This window comes from Ctenocephalides felis, unplaced genomic scaffold (assembly GCF_003426905.1).
Source record: "Ctenocephalides felis isolate EL2017-DRISC unplaced genomic scaffold, ASM342690v1 CF-g0.4_SCAFFOLD_01886, whole genome shotgun sequence".
NCBI classification, from domain to species: domain Eukaryota; kingdom Metazoa; phylum Arthropoda; class Insecta; order Siphonaptera; family Pulicidae; genus Ctenocephalides; species Ctenocephalides felis.
The window spans coordinates 107,523,287-107,542,606 of record NW_020538040.1 but is presented as its reverse complement, the minus strand read 5'-3'; the positions used below and the strand labels follow the sequence as shown (position 1 = coordinate 107,542,606).

The 19,320-nt window shown below is 30.8% G+C and overlaps 2 protein-coding genes across 2 annotated transcripts; one reads left to right on the top strand and one right to left on the bottom strand.

The window, feature by feature from the left end:
• The first annotated feature begins 5,701 nt into the window (after positions 1-5,701).
• Positions 5,702-15,766, top strand: LOC113376779 (Golgi reassembly-stacking protein 2). The gene is made up of 6 exons (XM_026616833.1): positions 5,702-5,924; positions 8,197-8,481; positions 8,542-8,718; positions 9,083-9,338; positions 9,403-9,618; positions 15,324-15,766. The coding sequence occupies exons 1-6, from the start codon at positions 5,862-5,864 to the stop codon at positions 15,689-15,691; spliced, it is 1,365 nt and encodes a 454-aa protein (XP_026472618.1). The 5' UTR covers positions 5,702-5,861; the 3' UTR covers positions 15,692-15,766.
• Positions 15,767-16,094: 328 nt separating this feature from the next.
• On the bottom strand, positions 16,095-16,619 carry LOC113377870 (NADH dehydrogenase [ubiquinone] 1 beta subcomplex subunit 11, mitochondrial). Its single transcript, XM_026618311.1, has one exon. It carries the CDS (start codon positions 16,536-16,538, stop codon positions 16,095-16,097), a length of 444 nt encoding a protein of 147 aa, XP_026474096.1. The 5' UTR covers positions 16,539-16,619.
• Positions 16,620-19,320: the final 2,701 nt, after the last annotated feature.

Sequence of the window (19,320 nt, the reverse complement as noted above, 5' to 3'; positions counted from 1 at the left end):
ATATATATATATATATATATATATATATTGGTTATATATTGATCTGAATCAATATCAATCAAAGAATTGTGGTTATATATGTATATGTATATATATAAATAATATATACATTCATGTACATTTCTATTCTTTTTGTGCTCAGCTTGAAAGGCTGATATGCTAAAATGATATTACACACACACACATATATATATATATATATATGTATATATATATATATATATGTATATATATATATATATATATATATATATTTGTATATATATATATACATTGTGGATAGGGTGTACATTTAAGTACATTTTTATGCTTTTCGCACATAGTTTTTACAGCTTACTACCATCTATTATAATCATATATAATGTTATATATATATATACATTGTGGATAATGTGTATATTTATGTACATTTTTATGCTATGTGTGCTTTGTTTATAAAGAGAACTATGTAGATATAATGTAGAATGTTTTTGTGAAAAATAAATGCTTCAAAATTTTTTTTTTTTTCAATTTTTCTTTTTTTAAATTTTGAATTAAAACGGTCCATATAATTTTGGTTCATTTCTATAGTATTTTTTATACGCACCCGTTCAGGCGACTAGTGCCATCTGTAGCGCGGGGCTTCAACTAACACAGGAATGTGGCAACGAAATATGGCCCGAGAGAGCGATCTATATACTCTTCTTTTATCTATGTCCCCATGTATATTAGTTGACAGCAAATTCAACTCATAAATGTGTCATCCGCCATATTTGTTGGTCGTCGAGTTTCATTTAAAAATCCGCTAGAGGAGAGCTTGCATCTTGCAGTTTTAGACGTTGTGCGTCTAAATAAAAATATATAATTGTTTATAATCAAAAAGTAATAACACTTGAAAATACACTAATTTATTCTAATTTGAAATACAAAATATTTAATTTATATCAAAATAATAATTCTTCTTGGTTATGTGCACTCGGCGAAGGCGGAAGGAAGAGAGAGATTTTTGGGTAGCTCAATTTCATCCCTTCTTGCAAGGGGTTGCAAGATTTGATATTACAGTGGGATTGCAGACTTGCAACCGTTAGTTGCGTACTTCATGTTGCGTTGCCTGTGTGTTGCGCCACTTAGAACGTATGTTGCTCAAGTGTCATGTGTCATGCGCGTCATGCGACCGCTATAGTATTCCCCCCTGAATGAGATTGCGTGTAGTAATCTGACAGGAGAGCCTGATGAAAAATCTGTAATATAGAAAAAAAATTATGTTTTGAATGTTACTCTTTTCGAGTAAGTTTTCTTCGGAGGATCCATGGATGATCCCCAGTGGTGTTGCTCAATTTGGGGTGTATTTTCTTGAAATTCATCGTCGGTCTTGGTAATGTATGCCGGTTTTAATCTGTCTACGGAGATGTTTTTCTCAATGCCATTTACGAGGATCTTGTATATTTTGTCTGTTGTCCGTTCAAGAACTTTGTGTGGTCCGCTGTATGGAGGCTCCAGTGGTTTCCGAACGTGATCTGATCTTATGAAGACATGTGTACAAGTATCTAAATCCTTTAGAATGAACATCTTTGACTTGTTATGATGCCGTAGGAGTAGGTTTGAGTGCGTTCATGACTTTTCTGTGTTTGTCAATAAAAATTTGTGGGTTTTGATCCAGGTCCGGTGTAATGAAGAAATCTCCTGGGAGTCTTAGTGGCGTTCCATAAACCATTTCGGCTGGAGATGCTTGGATGTCCTCTTTTAGTGAGTTACGAAGGCCCAGAAGTACAAATGGTAGCACCGTAGTCCAGGGTTCTGGTGAACACATTAATGCTGCTTTTAATGTTCTGTGCCATCGTTCAACAAGACCGTTTGACTGTGGGTGGAAAGCTGTAGTGCGTATTTTCTTTGCACCTATTGTCTGAGCTAGAGATTTGAATAATGCTGCTTCGAACTGTGTGCCCTGGTCGGAGGTAATTGTAGCCGGTGATCCAAATCTGGATATCCAGTGAGTGAATAATGCTTGTACCACGGTGTCAGCTGATATGTCTTTGAGAGGTATGGCCTCCGGCCACCTAGTAAACCTGTCAATGATAGTTAAGCAATACTGGTATCCATTGTGGTTTGGTAACATTATAATATCAGTGTGTAAATGGCTAAATCTTTGTTCTGGAATTGGTATATGTTCTGGTAAAAGATGATTGTGCCTGTGAACTTTTGATTTTTGGCATGCAGTACATTGTCGAGTCCAATTGTTGATATCTCTTGCAATACCAGGCCAAACATATCTTCTTCGTACTTCCTTTGATGTTGTTCTGATACTTGGGTGTGATACTCCATGGATCACATTGAAAGCCAGCTTACGTAGATTCTGTGGAAGATATGGTTTGACAAATTTAGTATCAATATGACAATATACTGCATGTGAATCAATGGTGACTTTTTTTAGTTGTAGAGATGTATTTCCGGCCAGTAAAGTTGGTAGTTCGGTGTCTGTTTCTTGATATTTTGCTATTTCTTCTGCAGTGAGTTTGGTAGGCATTTGAACGGTATTAATTCTGGAAAGAGTGTCAGCAACTATATTTTGATCACCTTTCACATAAACTATGTCTGTGGAAAATTGTGAAATATACTCCAGTTGTCGTCTCTGCCTGTCTGAAGCTTTGTCCAGTCTTTGTTGGAAGGCATAGGTGATGGGTTTGTGATCAGTTCTGATTGTAAAATGCCTACCTTCTAATAGATGTTCGAAGAATTTTATTGCAGCAAATATGGCAAGAAGTTCACGGTCATAGGTGGAATATCTTTGTTCAGTTGTGCTAAGTTTTCTAGAGTGAAATCCAATGGAGCACCAGGTTCCATTTTCCTCCTGCTCCAGGACGGCTCCGATGGCTATGGTGGATGCATCCGTGGTGAGGCAAAGGTTGGCTGATGCAGCAGGATAATGCAGTAAAGTACTGTTTGATAGACTTTTCTTGAGTTCTTCAAAGGCATGTTCAGCTTCCGGGTTCCACAGTATGGGTGTTTTGTCATTTTTCTTAGATTTTGTCAAATAGGCATTGAGCGGTATCTGAATTTTTGCTGATCCTGGTATTGACTTCTTGTAATAATTGGCCATGCCAATGAATCGTCGAAGTTCTACCACAGTTGTTGGCTTTGGAAACTCTAAAATTTTCTTTATTCTGTCTGTGCATGGTGTGTAGCCCTTGGTGTGTATTCTGTATCCAAGGAAGTCCACTTCTGTCTGACCTAGCCTGCATTTTTCAGTATTGATGGACAGCGAATGTTCTTGTAGTTTTTCAAATACTAGGCGTAGGTGTTCTTGATGTTCGTGTTCATCCTTGGACATGACAAGGATGTCATCTATATAAATGAATACAAATTCTAGACCTCTGAAGATGTGGTTGATAAATCTTTGAAATGTCTGTGTAGCATTTTTAAGTCCAAAAGGCATCGCTAAATATTCATAAAGTCCCCATGGTGTTATGATCGCTGTTTTTTGGATGCTTTCCTCGTCCATTGGTACCTGGTGGTAAGCTTTGAATAGATCCAGCGTCGAGAATATTTTTTTATCGTGTAGTAATGGAAACACATCTTGAATCAGTGGTGGAGGGTATTTGTCAGGTACAGTGTTGGCGTTTAACTTACGATAATCACCGCACAACCTGTACTTACCATTTTTCTTTTGTGTCATATGTATAGGACTGGCCCATTGGCTACTTGATGGTCTAAGTATTCCTGTGTTGAGTAATTCTTGAATTTCCATTTTTGCTGCTGCTGCTTTTTCCCCAAAGATTTTTCTAAATCTGGCTGCAACTGGCGGTCCTGTGGTAATAATCTTATGTGCCAGGCTTGGATCCTTGCATTTAAAGTTGTGTTGTGGTTTGGTGATGTTAATGTAATTATTTAATAGATGCCTGTAGTTATTGGTTGGATTAATAGTAGAAATATTATACAAACTTGATGGTAGCATTTGTCCATTTGACGTTAATCTTGTAATGGGATCAATTAATCTTTTCTCTTTGAGGTCAAGCAGCAGGTTGAAATGGCTTAAGAAGTCAGCTCCGATGATTGCTGTTGACACATCAGCAATGATGAATGGCCATGTGAAACTCCGTCTTAATGAGAGGTCGAGTTCCACATGTTTTTTTTCATAGGTATGTATTGGACTCGAATTTGCAGCAAACAGTACCAGTTCATCCCTTTGTTGTCCACATCGATATTTGCTTGCCGGTAAAATTGAAAGAATGGATCCTGAGTCTACAAGAAAAGATTGTGAAGTTTTTTTGCAAGTTATATGTAATCGGAGCTCTGTGTTTAACGAATTTATGTCACCATCTTCACACGCTCCTGTGCTTGATGGTGGCTTCAGTTTTCCGGATGTACTTTGTTGGTGAACAGGCATGGTGCTGTGCATTTCTTACTTTTTTCACCAAATCTTATATGGTAATAGCACACATGACTTTTGGATGGTGTTCTAGATCTAGGTCTTCTCTGGAATTGTGTGGACTGGTTGTAGTGACTGGGTTGTGATTTCAGCTGTTCTATTTCCTGTTGCTGTGCTAGTTGCACAGCTTTTAGTTCCCGAATTTCCTTTAGAGCAGATATGAGGATATTATTTAGTTTTTCTAACTTACTGTCTGTGGTGTCCTTGCTAGTTGCCATGACGTAGTTGGAACCACATACATCCATTAGTTTGTCGGCAAGTTCAGCAATTGTGTCCAGGTCTGACTTTTCTGTTATAACAAGGTGTGTTCTGATGTTGTGTGGTAATCGTTCCAACCACAACTTATGTATAATGTCATTGCTGATCTCTTTATTGGCCAATACTGTCATCTCCCTTAGTAGTTGGGAGGGTTTTTTGTTGTCTAATGATAAGCTTTTTAGCAATTTGTCGAGTTGTTTTGACCTGGATTCAGATAAGCGGTTTATAATTACTTTTTTAATATTCTCATACCTGTCTTTTGCCGGTGGGTCACGAAGAACATCGGCAATTGTGTTCAGTGTTGTCCTGTCTAATGCTTTTAGTACCGATGTGTACTTGATGTCGTCGGATTTTGTTCTCCATGCTTGGAACTCCGACTCAATGATGAGGAACCATAGATCCGGTGCATCCTCCATGAACGGCGAAAGACTCTGCTTACTCACGTTGAGAAGATGTCCCACATCGTTTTCTGGAGTTTCTTCGCCGCAGCGCTCCTTCCGCCCGAGTTCTGTTGCGTCCAAGTTAATTTGAGATTTGTCTAGTTTTTCTGTAGACATTTTTTAGTTTATTATTTTTTAGCACGTGTTCTTATTTACAGGGGTCACCACTTTAGACGTTGTGCGTCTAAATAAAAATATATAATTGTTTATAATCAAAAAGTAATAACACTTGAAAATACACTAATTTATTCTAATTTGAAATACAAAATATTTAATTTATATCAAAATAATAATTCTTCTTGGTTATGTGCACTCGGCGAAGGCGGAAGGAAGAGAGAGATTTTTGGGTAGCTCAATTTCATCCCTTCTTGCAAGGGGTTGCAAGATTTGATATTACAGTGGGATTGCAGACTTGCAACCGTTAGTTGCGTACTTCATGTTGCGTTGCCTGTGTGTTGCGCCACTTAGAACGTATGTTGCTCAAGTGTCATGTGTCATGCGCGTCATGCGACCGCTATACAGTTTAATGACAGTTTTGAGTCATGTCAAACCGTCACTATGGCCAACTTAAACATTTTTGCACTATGGGCTTCAATAAATGATAATTGAAGATTTAAAGTAGAAATGTCATACACGTCATCTTTTTTCTCGAAAATCAAATAAAATAACGTTTGATATAACATTAATAATTCTATGCACAATTGATTATTATGCCACAACTCTTACATCTGAACATATAATAAGTGTTTGACAAGAAAATGGGGAGCTCGCAAAGTGTCGAAATTCCTGGTGGCGGTATGGAAGGATATCATGTTCTACGTGTAAGATTTAATATAATATATTAAATTATATGCTTATATTATTATAATAAAACATATATTCTAAAATACTGAAATAATTCAATATTTCTACCCCAAATATGACAAGAGGAACACCATGAAAATAGTGTAAAACTATTGCTATATACAATGAGGTATTATAAACCTCATTAGTTTGTCTATATTTTGGCAATACAATCAAACTGGAAGTTTTATCCAAGTCTTTTTTAGTCTTTCGACTTATTGATTACGTTTCAAGTTTTTCAGATTCTTTTTGGATTCTGGATTTTGTGTATAATTGTAAATAATACTACTGAGCTTATACAAAATTTTCAAAATTCTGCGAGGTGAGATAGAAAATGAATTAAGTATTTCTTCTTTAACCTGCTTTTTGAAAAGTTCCAAGTAACATTCGATGAAATAAAGTAAATTACGTTCAGTAAAACTGTCAGCTACTGCATCATTGTAGAAATGTGCTTTTTTGCTATCTTTCAAAAATTTGTTATCTAGTCCTTTTTACCCTATAGGCAGAGTAGCTTTAACAGATTTAATGTCTTATTATAATTTTAAAGGTATTTTACAAAATACAAAACAATTTGAAGGTATTTTACATAATAATTACATTTTTAACTAATATGCTAAAAAACTATCAACGGAAGAAAATACTTTTATGTAACACTTGCAATCCGTTTAATAACGTTTTTGTGTATAAATATAACTACGAACAAAACTACTTACTACAATTCAATCATAATTAGATAATATTCACATAAAACATCCTATTAAATGTAATTGAACATCATCTGTCAAAAACGTTTGACATTTGACGTATTAGCCACCATTCATTGTTTTATTTAAATTACGCTTCTACAAAAATTTTGAAATTAAAAATGTAAAGTTTCTACGCGACTTTGAAATAATTTCTCACCTTATGGACAACCGCTGGATTGGCACGAATTTTTCAAGACTAAGACTGGCCAAATCGGTTCAGCCGTTTTCGAGTTTTAGCGGATTATTTTTTCGAGCTCCATTTTTATTTATAAGGAGATATATATAGAACCTCGTTTATCCAGCCCTCGTTTATCCAACAGATTCTTGATTTCCCGTACTACCAACCGCGACCAATTTATATGTATGTACATACCTACAAGTCAAATTTTTGCATAATTAATGCTGCAGTTTAGTATATGTATGTAATGTAATCTAAGAAAATATGTATGAACATACATAAGCAAGTGTTCATTTCTTAATAAATATTGATTTTTGTTGATATTTGTGTATGTGTTTATTATTTTTATTAAATACACTGCATTATTTTTTATACTTTCCATTATTTGGACTTTTGATTATCTGAATGTCTATTGACAACAATTAGCCCGGTGAATTAAGGCTCTACTGTACATATATATATATATATATATATATATATATATATATATATATATATATATATATACACCTAAGTCTGTTTTTACATGGTCTTTTTGTACACGGTTTTGATATAACACGGTTTGAAAATTGAATATATTTAACTTTTTTACACGCTTTTATTCCATTTAGCACGATTTGAAATGTTATGTACTTACATTTTTTCTGTCAAATTTAATTTTTGCGAAGTATGTTCATATCACAAAAAAGTATTTATGAAAGAAAAAAGTCTGAAACCATCGATAGTATCGATAGTTTGCGAACACTAGCTTAAAGATTTAAGTGAATTCCCCTTTAGCGCGTACAAACAATTTTTACTGGTCAAAGCAAATGTGAATAGCACTAATTTAGGGGAATTATTATTAAAATAAACATGAATTCTTGTTCTTAAAAATTCTTGTTTTTCACTAATTTTAATAGGTTTTAGAGATTAGGAACAAATCACCCATTTTTGTATAAGATCAATGTCTTTTTTTACACTTTTTTTTTTTACACGGCTTCTTCTGGAACCAATCTACCGTGTAAAAACAGACTTAGGTGTATATATATATTTTAAAAACTTTTTCTTTATAATGTAAATTTCTTTTACCTGAATGATGAGACACATCTAGTCTCAACACGTGTGAAAAATTAAAATAAATTTTCTACATTCGACACATTGGCTGTTTTATTCATTTCAATATGTTTCAACGTCGAACAAAAAATTCTCGATATATATATATATATATATATATATATATATATATATACGTATATATATTAACTACCAGTGTGTTATGCACCAACAAAACACTATTACCTATGTATTATTTGTTTTTAATATTGAATGTGTTCTCTTTTTATTTAGGTTCAAGAAGGTTCCCCTGGACAAAAAGCTGGTTTGGAGGCATTTTTTGACTTTATAGTAGCAATTAATAAAACTAGACTTGACCAAGATAATGATACACTTAAGGAATTACTTAAGAACAGTGTTGACAAAGTAATTACTATGACAGTGTACAGTAGCAAAACCCAAATTATTCGGGAGATCCAAATAGTTCCAAGTACAAGCTGGGGTGGTCAAGGTCTTTTGGGCGTCAGTATCAAATTTTGTTCTTTTGAAGGAGCTAATGAAAACGTTTGGCATGTTATGGTAAGTTTATTTTATTTTCAAATATGCAACAAATATTAAATGACCATTGTTACTGTTTAGGAGATTCATCCATCATCTCCAGCAGAACTTGCTGGCTTGAAACCGTTTACTGACTATATTATTGGAGCAGATTCAATACTACATGAGAGTGAAGATTTGTTCAATCTAATTGAAAGTCATGAAAATAAACCTCTAAAGCTATATGTTTATAATACAAATGATGATGCATGCCGTGAGGTAATTAAGATCATTTGAACCATTTTCACATTATCTTGTCTATATGAAAATGTCCATACCTTAATTGAGTCTAAATAGTTTTCATGAAGTTTTTTTTAATGGATCCATATTCTGCATAAATTATAAAACATTTTTAGACCTATACTTCGATGAACTTAGTTGTAATGCAGCTCTGCTAATGTGTATGTAACTTAACTTGTTCGATATGTGAGAAATAGGATAAAGCTAATCCCAGAATAGGCTTACTTATTGTATGTTCAAAAATATGAATTATTTATAATTACTTAATGATTTTAATTATATTATTTGTAACTCTCTATTATTAGCAAAAATTAAGGAAAATTGATTTAATATTTTATTATAGGTTTCCATAACACCTAGATCAAATTGGGGCGGTGAAGGTAGTTTAGGTTGCGGAATAGGGTATGGATATCTTCACAGAATACCCATCAGAGTTTTGCCACCACATCCTGCTACAAAATCTACACCAGAAATGACTCCCATGCACGTCAGTAAACATGCTAATGTTTCTACTTTGTCATCAGGCTTGAGCAATTTGTCTGTAAATGATAATTCAGTTAGTCCATTATCTTTTGCAAGCGGTGTACCTCTTACACAAGGTAAAAAATGATTTACAATTTAATATTAAGTGGTAAGAATCATGAATTCTACAATTTCTTTCAGGTGGTCGGCCTATAACTACTAATGCTGATGGGACACCTATAAGTCCAACACCTTACAATATTCCCGGTCTTAAATTAGATAGTAATTGTAGTGACATTAACAAGCCCAGAATTAGTAATTCTTCAGAGCAACCTCATCCAACAACTGTTGGTGGAAGTACAACTATACAATCTGCAAATTTTATTAGTCAGCAATTTTTTGATAAACCATCGTTAGGTAAATTTATGCTATGTAATATGTGAGTTTTAATGTTTTCAAACCAAAATGACCTTTCATATGCTTTTTAGAAAAACAGTAACTTCAGTTAAGCTGAAGACTAAATTATAATTGCATTACATTTACAATTACAATTACATTTTTATTGCAGTAGGTTATGTATATATTATATATATATATATATATATATATATATATATATATATATATATATATATATATATATATATACACTAGCTGATCCAACAAAAAATATTTTTGGTATAAAATGTTTAGTATAAAAATAACTGATTGCAAATATGGTATATAAGTGAAAATGGGCAGCTAACAAAAATGTATGAATAGTTTACCCACTGCAAAATATGCCACATATAAATGGTCCTGGGTCATATTAATAGTCTTTTCAAATACCAACCTTTTCATTAATTCTGATCATTCATTTTATATTGTTATGTGGCATGCCAAGCTGTTTGACTGAGATTTAAAAAATTGAGAGTTGACAAAAATAAATAAATAATTTTTTAAAGTAAAATGAGTTTCATGTATTTTTCAATTTCGAATTTTAATATTGAAAAGAAAATTGGTCTAAAAATAAAAAATGTTAGGGAACCTTGATGAAAATAAACAGTTTTTTGATGTAAAGGGTTGTATATATTTTTCAATTCCATATTAATAAAAATTAAATAAGGAAAATTAACTTCAAAATAAAAAAAAAGGATTAGGGCTGGACAATCCCCTTAATAAAAATAAATTGTTTTTCAAAGTTACATTCAAGATTTTTTTTTCAAAGTTACATTTAAGATTTTTTTTTCAAAGTTACATTCAAGATTTTTTTTCAAGCTCAAAAATATTAACTAAAATTATGTCAAAATAATAAAAAAATCATTAGTGAACGACCCTTATCATTTAGATGCATGAATAATAGATAGTAGCCGCTTCTCAAACCTATAAAATTTGACAAAAACCCCTAAAACCATTTTGGAAGAGTATGGGAATGAGCATTCTTACATGGAAATTTTATATATAAGATATATGTATATACATATTATGTATATAAAATTCTCATGTCTTGATGTTAGTGGCAATACTTCTCAGAAGCGGTTTGACCGATTTGTAGGTTTTGTTATAACACACAACTTTCCTATTTTAATACTTTTTTAAGCTTACTATCAATAAAACTAGATGCATCAAATTATTATACAAATATATCATGAATGATTTGAAGATCAATTTTAGCAAATGTAAAGATTGAATATTAACCACTTAATGCTAGGGTTTTTTTTTTTGGAAGTGAGGTCAAAAAATAAGCAGGTTTTTTTGTGTATTTAATTAACATTAATATCGTAGAAATCATAATATAAAGTCAAAACAACATAAAAATTGAAAAAAAATATTTTTTTAAAATATAAAAATTCTAATTTAAAAAAAAAAAACTTACAAGTACAAATTTATAAGCTCTATGAAATAATAATCTATTCAACAATTCGATATTTCTATAGACTATTTGTGCTCACATTCATATATATATATATATATATATATATATATATATATATATATATATATATATAGATGCAAAATGGCTAATAATTATTGCTGTAGACAGAAATTTTAAGATAATATATGAATAAAGGCGCATGTAGTACTCGCGATAGAAAAAGTCGAAACAATTATTAAGCGAGACAGTCTCATTCAAAGTGAAAACAGAATATTGTATCGAGCGAGAGGGTCTTATTCGAGATGCTTAAATAATTAAAATCTGAACATACAACAGTGTTTGAGAAGTAATCATACAAAGATATGCCAACACTGTACAGGTTTCTAAGTTATGAAATCTCACTCAATACGCTAAGTCTGCTACTGCATAATTAAAATATGAAATATGAAAAATGATCCGATTCAAAAAAAAGTTTAAGTGAATGAATAGTGCGGTAATATATCAAAACATTGGATCTTCAAATGTGTCAATTCAATTTAAATGAAATCAGTTTCAGATTAAGGTAGCACTTGCAATGATTAGCAATATACCCCATGAAATTTCTATGTGGCACGTTTTGCAGTGAATAATGTAATTTGTGTTAGCAGCCTTTCACTTATATACATACCACATACTTTCACATTCACAATGACATATTTTATACTAAAATTCTTCTAAAAAGATTTTTCATGGCTAAACAATGTTTCCAGAGTTACCTACTATATATATATATATATATATATATATATATATTTTGATGAGTTATTTAGAATCGGGCATATATATATATATATATATATATATATATATATATATATATATATATATATATATATATATATATATGTTGAAAATGTTTAAATTTGATGTTGAAATGTATGATAGATTTCTTGGAGGGCGTAACATCAAGTAAAAAAAAAAATAATAAAGTAAAGATTTTTTCAAAACGTCTTTATTTATCCATACGTTTCGACGTAAAATTCTACGTCATCTTCAGTACAGTTGATCACAGAACATTTAAAACTAAATAACCATACTTTCAATTTTTATGACGCAAAGGTTCTTCATCACGAATCGAAAGTCTCACAAAGGCGCTTTTCAGAATCGGCCTATATTTTCTTGAACAGAAATAATTGTTTAAATAAACGCACAGACACTAGCTTCATTTGCGAAAATTACCAATTTGTTCTAAATAATGTTTCCCAATTCATATCGAATACCTAACACCACGGTTGCACAACACTATCACGCACACTTGCTTAGCGCGCCAAGACGTTCGGTCAAAAAACCAGCACATGTGTTTGTTTTTTCTAAAATTTTGACTTCACATCTAGGATACTTACAAACATATTATTCTGTTTGGCACTGGCCTCGGATGCAAGTGTATTACGTATAATATTTTATTTATTAATCACTTTTTATCTTTTATTCTTTTTATTAAAAAAAAGAAATTACTGACAGTTAGTGCTTGTCTATAATTATTAATTTTTGCAAGTTATATTAATATGTGTTAGTGATAATATAAATAATTCAAGTAAGTAATGTTTTTTGCAATTCTCTTTAGTTAAAACTTTTCTTGTTACTATTGCTTATGTATATTCAAATTGTAACGTTACTTTCTGTTTTTTAAATTGCAGAACCACTGAAGATGACGTAGAATTTTACGTCGAAACGTATGGATAAATAAAGATGTTTTGAAAAAATCTTTACTTTATTATTTTTTTTTTTTACTTTATATATGAGTAAGTTAACTTTATTTACTTTTACTATATATATATGAGTAAGTTCTTTTAAGGCGATACATTCAACTTTCATGTATTGTATTGTATATATATATAGGTCTTCTATGTGTTAAAGCGCAACACAACATTTGCAAATCCAGAACTCAACTATATATATGAACTTTGAATGTTGAAGACATGCTTGGTTAGGGTTACAGAAATGGAGCAAATTTGGAAAATAGAAGCAAAATTCACTTTGGAACAAAAATCGCTGAGCTTTTTTGTAATATAATTAGTTTTTTTTTTTTCAATGTAATCCAAGAAATATGTAATTTTTTTGTACCTTTTACGAATCTTTGGACAATACTGGATACTCTGAATCTGGTGAGATAGCAAAGATGAATACAGCTCTGTTGTTACGATATCAATAAGGAGAAATAAACAATGCAATTTTGGATATCGTAAATAACGAAAAATTTAATTTAATTAAAATTTATTTAATAACTCTGCAAATTAGTAAATTATTGTTCTGCTTATTGCTTAACATGGAATCGAAAAAGAAATTATCTAATGTTCAATCTCGTAAGCGCGGGCCTGCAAAAGATTAAATTATTGAGCATTATTGACGAAAAATTGCGAATTTAGTTGAAACGGAACTTGTTAAAAAAAATAGATACAAATTATAATAGAGAAAAATGGAAAAAGGGGGGTCAGTATTATATTTATTCCGAGAAATTGAATTGTAACTTTTGTTTTTGTTGCAAATGTTTCACATTCGATGAACTTTGAATGTTGAAGACATGCTTGGTTAGGGTTACAGAAGTGGAGCAAATATGGAAAATAGAAGCAAAATTCACTTTGGAACAAAAATCGCTGAGCTTTTTTGTAATATAATTAGTTTCTTTTTTTTTCAATGTAGTCCAAGAAATATGTAATTTTTTTGTACCTTTTACGAATCTTTGGACAATACTGGATACTCTGAATCTGGTGAGATAGCAAAGATGAATACAGCTCTGTTGTTACGATATCAATAAGGGAGAAATAAACAATGCAATTTTGGATATCGTAAATAACGAAAAATTTAATTTAATTAAAATTTAAAAAATCCAACATGAAATACGAATGTTCATTTAAAAATGAAAGGTTGATTGATTTTTCTTTCTTGGCATGATATGCTTAATAGAATAAATCGCATAATAAGTAAGTAAAATGTTTCAAAAACCCAAATACTAATTTTACACATATATTAGAGATAGTTAATAATTCAAAAATATTTGAATCACCTTTTGATTATATCTATTTTTTTGTGTACTATATCCAGAATGATTGAATATTAATTTTAAAAAATGACAAATATTTATATAATTTTTAAGATAACTGTTAAAACAGTTAAAATTATTGGAGGGGGCGGTTGCTAGAAAAAAAATTGCATGCGCGTGCTGAGGACCCCTAGGACCGGCTCTATGTATATTAGGTTGTCAAATATCTCCCTTCCGCTTGTTTGCTTTTTACAATAATCGATTACCAAACAATTGTGCATCACTAAAGCATATAAAATAATATTTGGAATCATGGGTCGATTGTTTACTGTATAATCAGTAAAGGATGGCATTTAAACAGAGAGCTGAAAGTTAATTTCATTAATGTGAATTTGCCATTACTTACATAATCAAAAGTTAACATATTATTTACTGGTTTTCTGGTGTTTAGTAATTGTTTCAAAAGAGAATTATATTGAAAGATTCCCGAAACTCGTTTCATAATTTGTCGTAAATGAAGTCGGATGATATAGTTAGTCGATGAATGCGGTTAAAGTCATATAAAGTCGATTAGAGTCGGCTGATACATTTAAGCATATTAAAGTCGGGTGGCTCGCATGATTTAATTCATGATTTATATTTTATATTTATGATATTTATTTTTTATATTATTATAATATTGAATTAAATTAAAACATTTTTTTATATTCATATTTATGAAAAATTTGTGTTCATACATATTTTATCACAGTAAATATTTCGCGGCTTGAACGAGTTGATTCGAATCAAGTAAAATCTGATTCGAATCAAGTCATTAAAGGCTTGATTCGAATGATTCAAATCACTTGATTCGACTTGGCACATCACTAATATATATATATATATATATATATATATATATATATATATATATATATATATATATATATATATATATATATCGTAAACGCGCGGACCGATGGGTATGGGGTCGCGCGTTCGATCCCCGCTCGGGCAGCGCGATGTTCATTTTCAATTAAAATTGTAGATCAAAATATGTTAAAACTCTCACACAACCTCTTCCCTAAATCGAGTTGGAGTTTAACTCAGCTCACATACCTGCTTCAGTGCAGTACTCCTACTACTATATATATATATATATATATATATATATATATATATACATACACAGTTGTAGTCACTGAAGAAATGTTTAATTTCATATTTATGCATAGTTAATGCTATGAAGTAACATCATGATTTTCTCAGATCTTCCAGAAATTGGAGCTACCAGCCAGCAACTACCTTCACATCATGAAAGCTCCGGTGTCAATAGCGTGTTAAGACCTACTGTGTCTATAAATGGACCTTCTATGGGAATTCAGCCATCATCTGGATTTTCAATGCCAAATGCACCATATTCTACTGTTCCTGTTTATAATTCAGCTACAATGATAAATAATGTTCCCCCAAGTGCAAATCAAATTAATTATCCTTTTAATTACCAAAGTGGTATGCCTTTAACTACTCCCATTAATTTACCTGGAATGCCTCCTATAACCGTAAGTGCTACATTGCCAATAGCCACCTTGGAATGTTTACAAGTTATAGAAGCAGAAAAAAGGAATCAACATTAAATAAAGCTATGAATGTTTTTTTTTTTTTTAGATAAAAATCACGTAAGATCTGTATAAGAGGAGTGAACTGATTGTTATAAAAACAATTAGCTTATATCTGTTAAATTTTGAACATAAGCTTTGAGTGAATTGTAGTTCATGTTTGTATATGCTGGCATATAATTGTTTTGTATATGATATTAAATTATAATGAGAAATAAATATCTCAGATTTTGCAATCTGTTTTACTTCCATAATATTGAAAATGTTTAATTTAATTAATTCAAAATATTTTTTAAATAAAAAGATATCATATTTCTTAAATATATATTTACAATAAGACATTACATAATGACTTTCATAAGAAACTGCTATTCATCGACTCAGCTGAGTAGAATTTACCTAAAGCATGTAACTTACAGCATTATATAATTATCTCTGTGTCTCCAAGTTCTTCATCAGTTGGTAGCTGTATGAGGCTAGGATCTATTAGATTTTTGTCAATTAAAGGTAATCCTAATTCTTCTCTTCTTCGTAATTCTAAGAATGCTTCACGCTGTGCCCAATCTCTCATCTGAGGGTCCGGTAGGTATGTCCATACAAAACCGCCGACAATGGTACATAAAGTTATAGCAAAAAAGAATGTGTTGTGCATAACATTGAGATCCTCTTTCTCATCTTTCCAATCAAATCCATAACTGACCCAGTTCTTTTTAATAACTTCGTTTGGTTTATCTGTGGCTGTAGTTTCATAATTTGTAGTGACAGTATCACGATTTTTCTTTGAAGTAGATATGAATCTAGCAGTATTGTGAGAGGAAAGAAAACTACGTAATGCACATCTATGAAAACGTATTAAAGCAGCCATAATGAATGAAAATTATTTTAACTAATAAATACAAATTACTGCTTTAAATAGACATTGACAGAATGCAAAATGTTAAAGATGTCAAAAATGACCAACATAAAAATACAGTGATTATCTAATCTTTTACATGCTACAGGTGCACCAACCATATAGGAAAAATGATCGAACCGCTAGATTTAATAGAGCGAATTTTGAAGAAAATTTGGAGAAATTGATTGTAAGGTATTTAAATGTTAAAAAAATCTGAAAATAAATAATTTGTTTTCTGTTATTATGAAAAATTTAGATAAATTAAAAATCAATTTTATTATTATAATTTAAGGATGGCAGTCCTCATTATAATTTATACGTTTAAAAAAAATTTTTTTTTAAATAGTGAATATAGATAATTAACTTGCTTTTGTAATTAGTTTAAGCCAATAAAAGTCAGGCTTTGCTAATAAATTTTGATAAATTGTTTAATAATTTAGAAAAATATTTCGCCGGAAATTAAGTATTCTTTATTTTAATTAAACTTCATGTCATATTTATAGTTGTTCAACGGTGTCATATTGAATAAGTCAAATCTGAAAATTAGTCTAAGGTTCAGAAAAACCTAATTGCGATTGCATTTTAAAGCACAATGTTTTCGTTAATTACTCAGAAGTGCTTAATATCTTGTGAATTAAGAAGAGAGTGGCCTGTACTTAATGAAGAAATTTGGGTTAGTTCATTTAATATTATTAATTAACATTTGACACTTGTCTATTCGTTTAAAAGTTTTTGAGTCAATTTTGAATATTTAAATAGAAAATTTCAAATCTAAATGTTATGGAAATTACATTGCCATTTTGCAAACATAAATTTTAAAATGTAACTAAGTTTAAGTATTATTTTGTGTAAATAATCGAATTGATAAATATCGATAATTTGTGATAATAATCTAATCGCTAAAAATAATCTGCACAATTTGCCACTATATCTTTCAACTTTCAAATTTTCAAAGATGGTTCAGGATTTTTACGAAAACGTAGACGAAAAATGTTGCAATATTCTACTAATTGTAAAGAATTGATTTGCTGATTCTCTCGTAAAACTAATCAAAACAATTTATATCGAGTATCATCAATGACCTAAACAAATTTTAAATTTGTTATCCAGAAATAGTTATCCTAAACGTCGATAAAAAGTAAAATTAAGGCTTATATGTATACCCATATGAGAGTGTATGGGTATACATATAATTTTTTCCAATTAAATGATTCAGAATAACTTAAAACGTCGAAAAAAGATAAAACTAGCAAATCGAATTTTCTTGAAAAAACAAATAAATTTTATTATTTTTTAAAATTCTCAAAAATCGATTTTTTCATAGCTTTTTTTTATAAAAAAAAAATAACTTTTAAAAAAATATTTTTGGTATGGCAATTTACAGAAAAATGCCTCAAGGCACGATGCCATGCACCACTAGTTAAATTAATGGAGAAACAAAAACTAATTCATTTATATGGGCGGAGTAGGTTTTTGACTTAAAATACATATTATTTTTTTTATAAATTTGTACCGTGTTTTTTCTACAAAATAAATTGCAATAATTGCCCTTCGTCTTATGTGGGTGAAAATGGACAAAATCTGATAAAAAGACTTAAACAACATGACAATAATTCTAAATACCCTAACCAAAGCCAAACGATGATTACAGACCACATCAAAAATTTTACACACACATTTAACTTTTATAATGCCCGTATTCTTTCACGCACGAAACACAATTCAGAGACGCTTTGCAGAATCTTGTTACATAACCTTGATTAAAAATAGTGTAAACAAAAGAAATGATACCTTCTTATTCTGCGAAAATTACCAAGTTATACTTAATAACGTTTCTAAATTTATTTCCATTGAGTAAAACTAAACCCGTGTAATATTGTCGCCAAATTTATTTTTTCGTTTTTTTTTATTTATTTTTTTATTTTTATTAATTGTTTAAAACTAAATCCGTTCATGTAAACCTTACCTAACCTTATACAGTCAATTCCGAGCATAAAAACCAAGCCTTACTCACCCACACATTGCTACGTTGATTGTAAAAACCTTTTAGTGTCCTCGAAAAAAAAAAAAATGCCACATGTGTTTACTTTTGCCTCGGGATTTGCAGCGATTACATAGCCTCCGGTCTGTGCAATTTTTTTTTATAATTTTATTTGAACAGCGATCAGAACTAATGGGTTCTATGAATTGTTGTGATTAAGATCTTACTAACTACGTTTGTTTTATTACAGATGGCAACCCAAACAGTTGTCACATCTCTGTATGATAAATTTTTATTACAATCTCTGTAATAGGGCAAGTATAGTGCAACAACGCCGGGTGAGGGCTATTTTCACTTGGAAACATATTGCTATCTATATTTCCAAGTGAAAATCGTTGTCAATGTTGCCTGACAACAGGCTGCTCGAAGTGGGTATCGAACCCGGGACCTCTGAAACAAGTCCCATTGCTCTTAACCGATTACCTACGGGCGAGCCTCTGTGCAAAAATACTTAAAATTTTTTTCCACAGTTTTGCAAAACAAAACTCTCATTATTTTTTTTATTAAAATAAATTATGATTATCGAATGGTTAGTTGTATCAATGTTAGTGCAAAATTCTGTGATGTGTACACATTTTTAGATATAAAATACCATGTTCAATGTAAGCTTCATTTTTAACTTCCCGAAGGAGAAGTTTATGTTTTCATAAAAAAATCCGATTCTCTAATTTTATGTTTTCTCGACGTTTCAAGCCATTCTGAATCGAATGA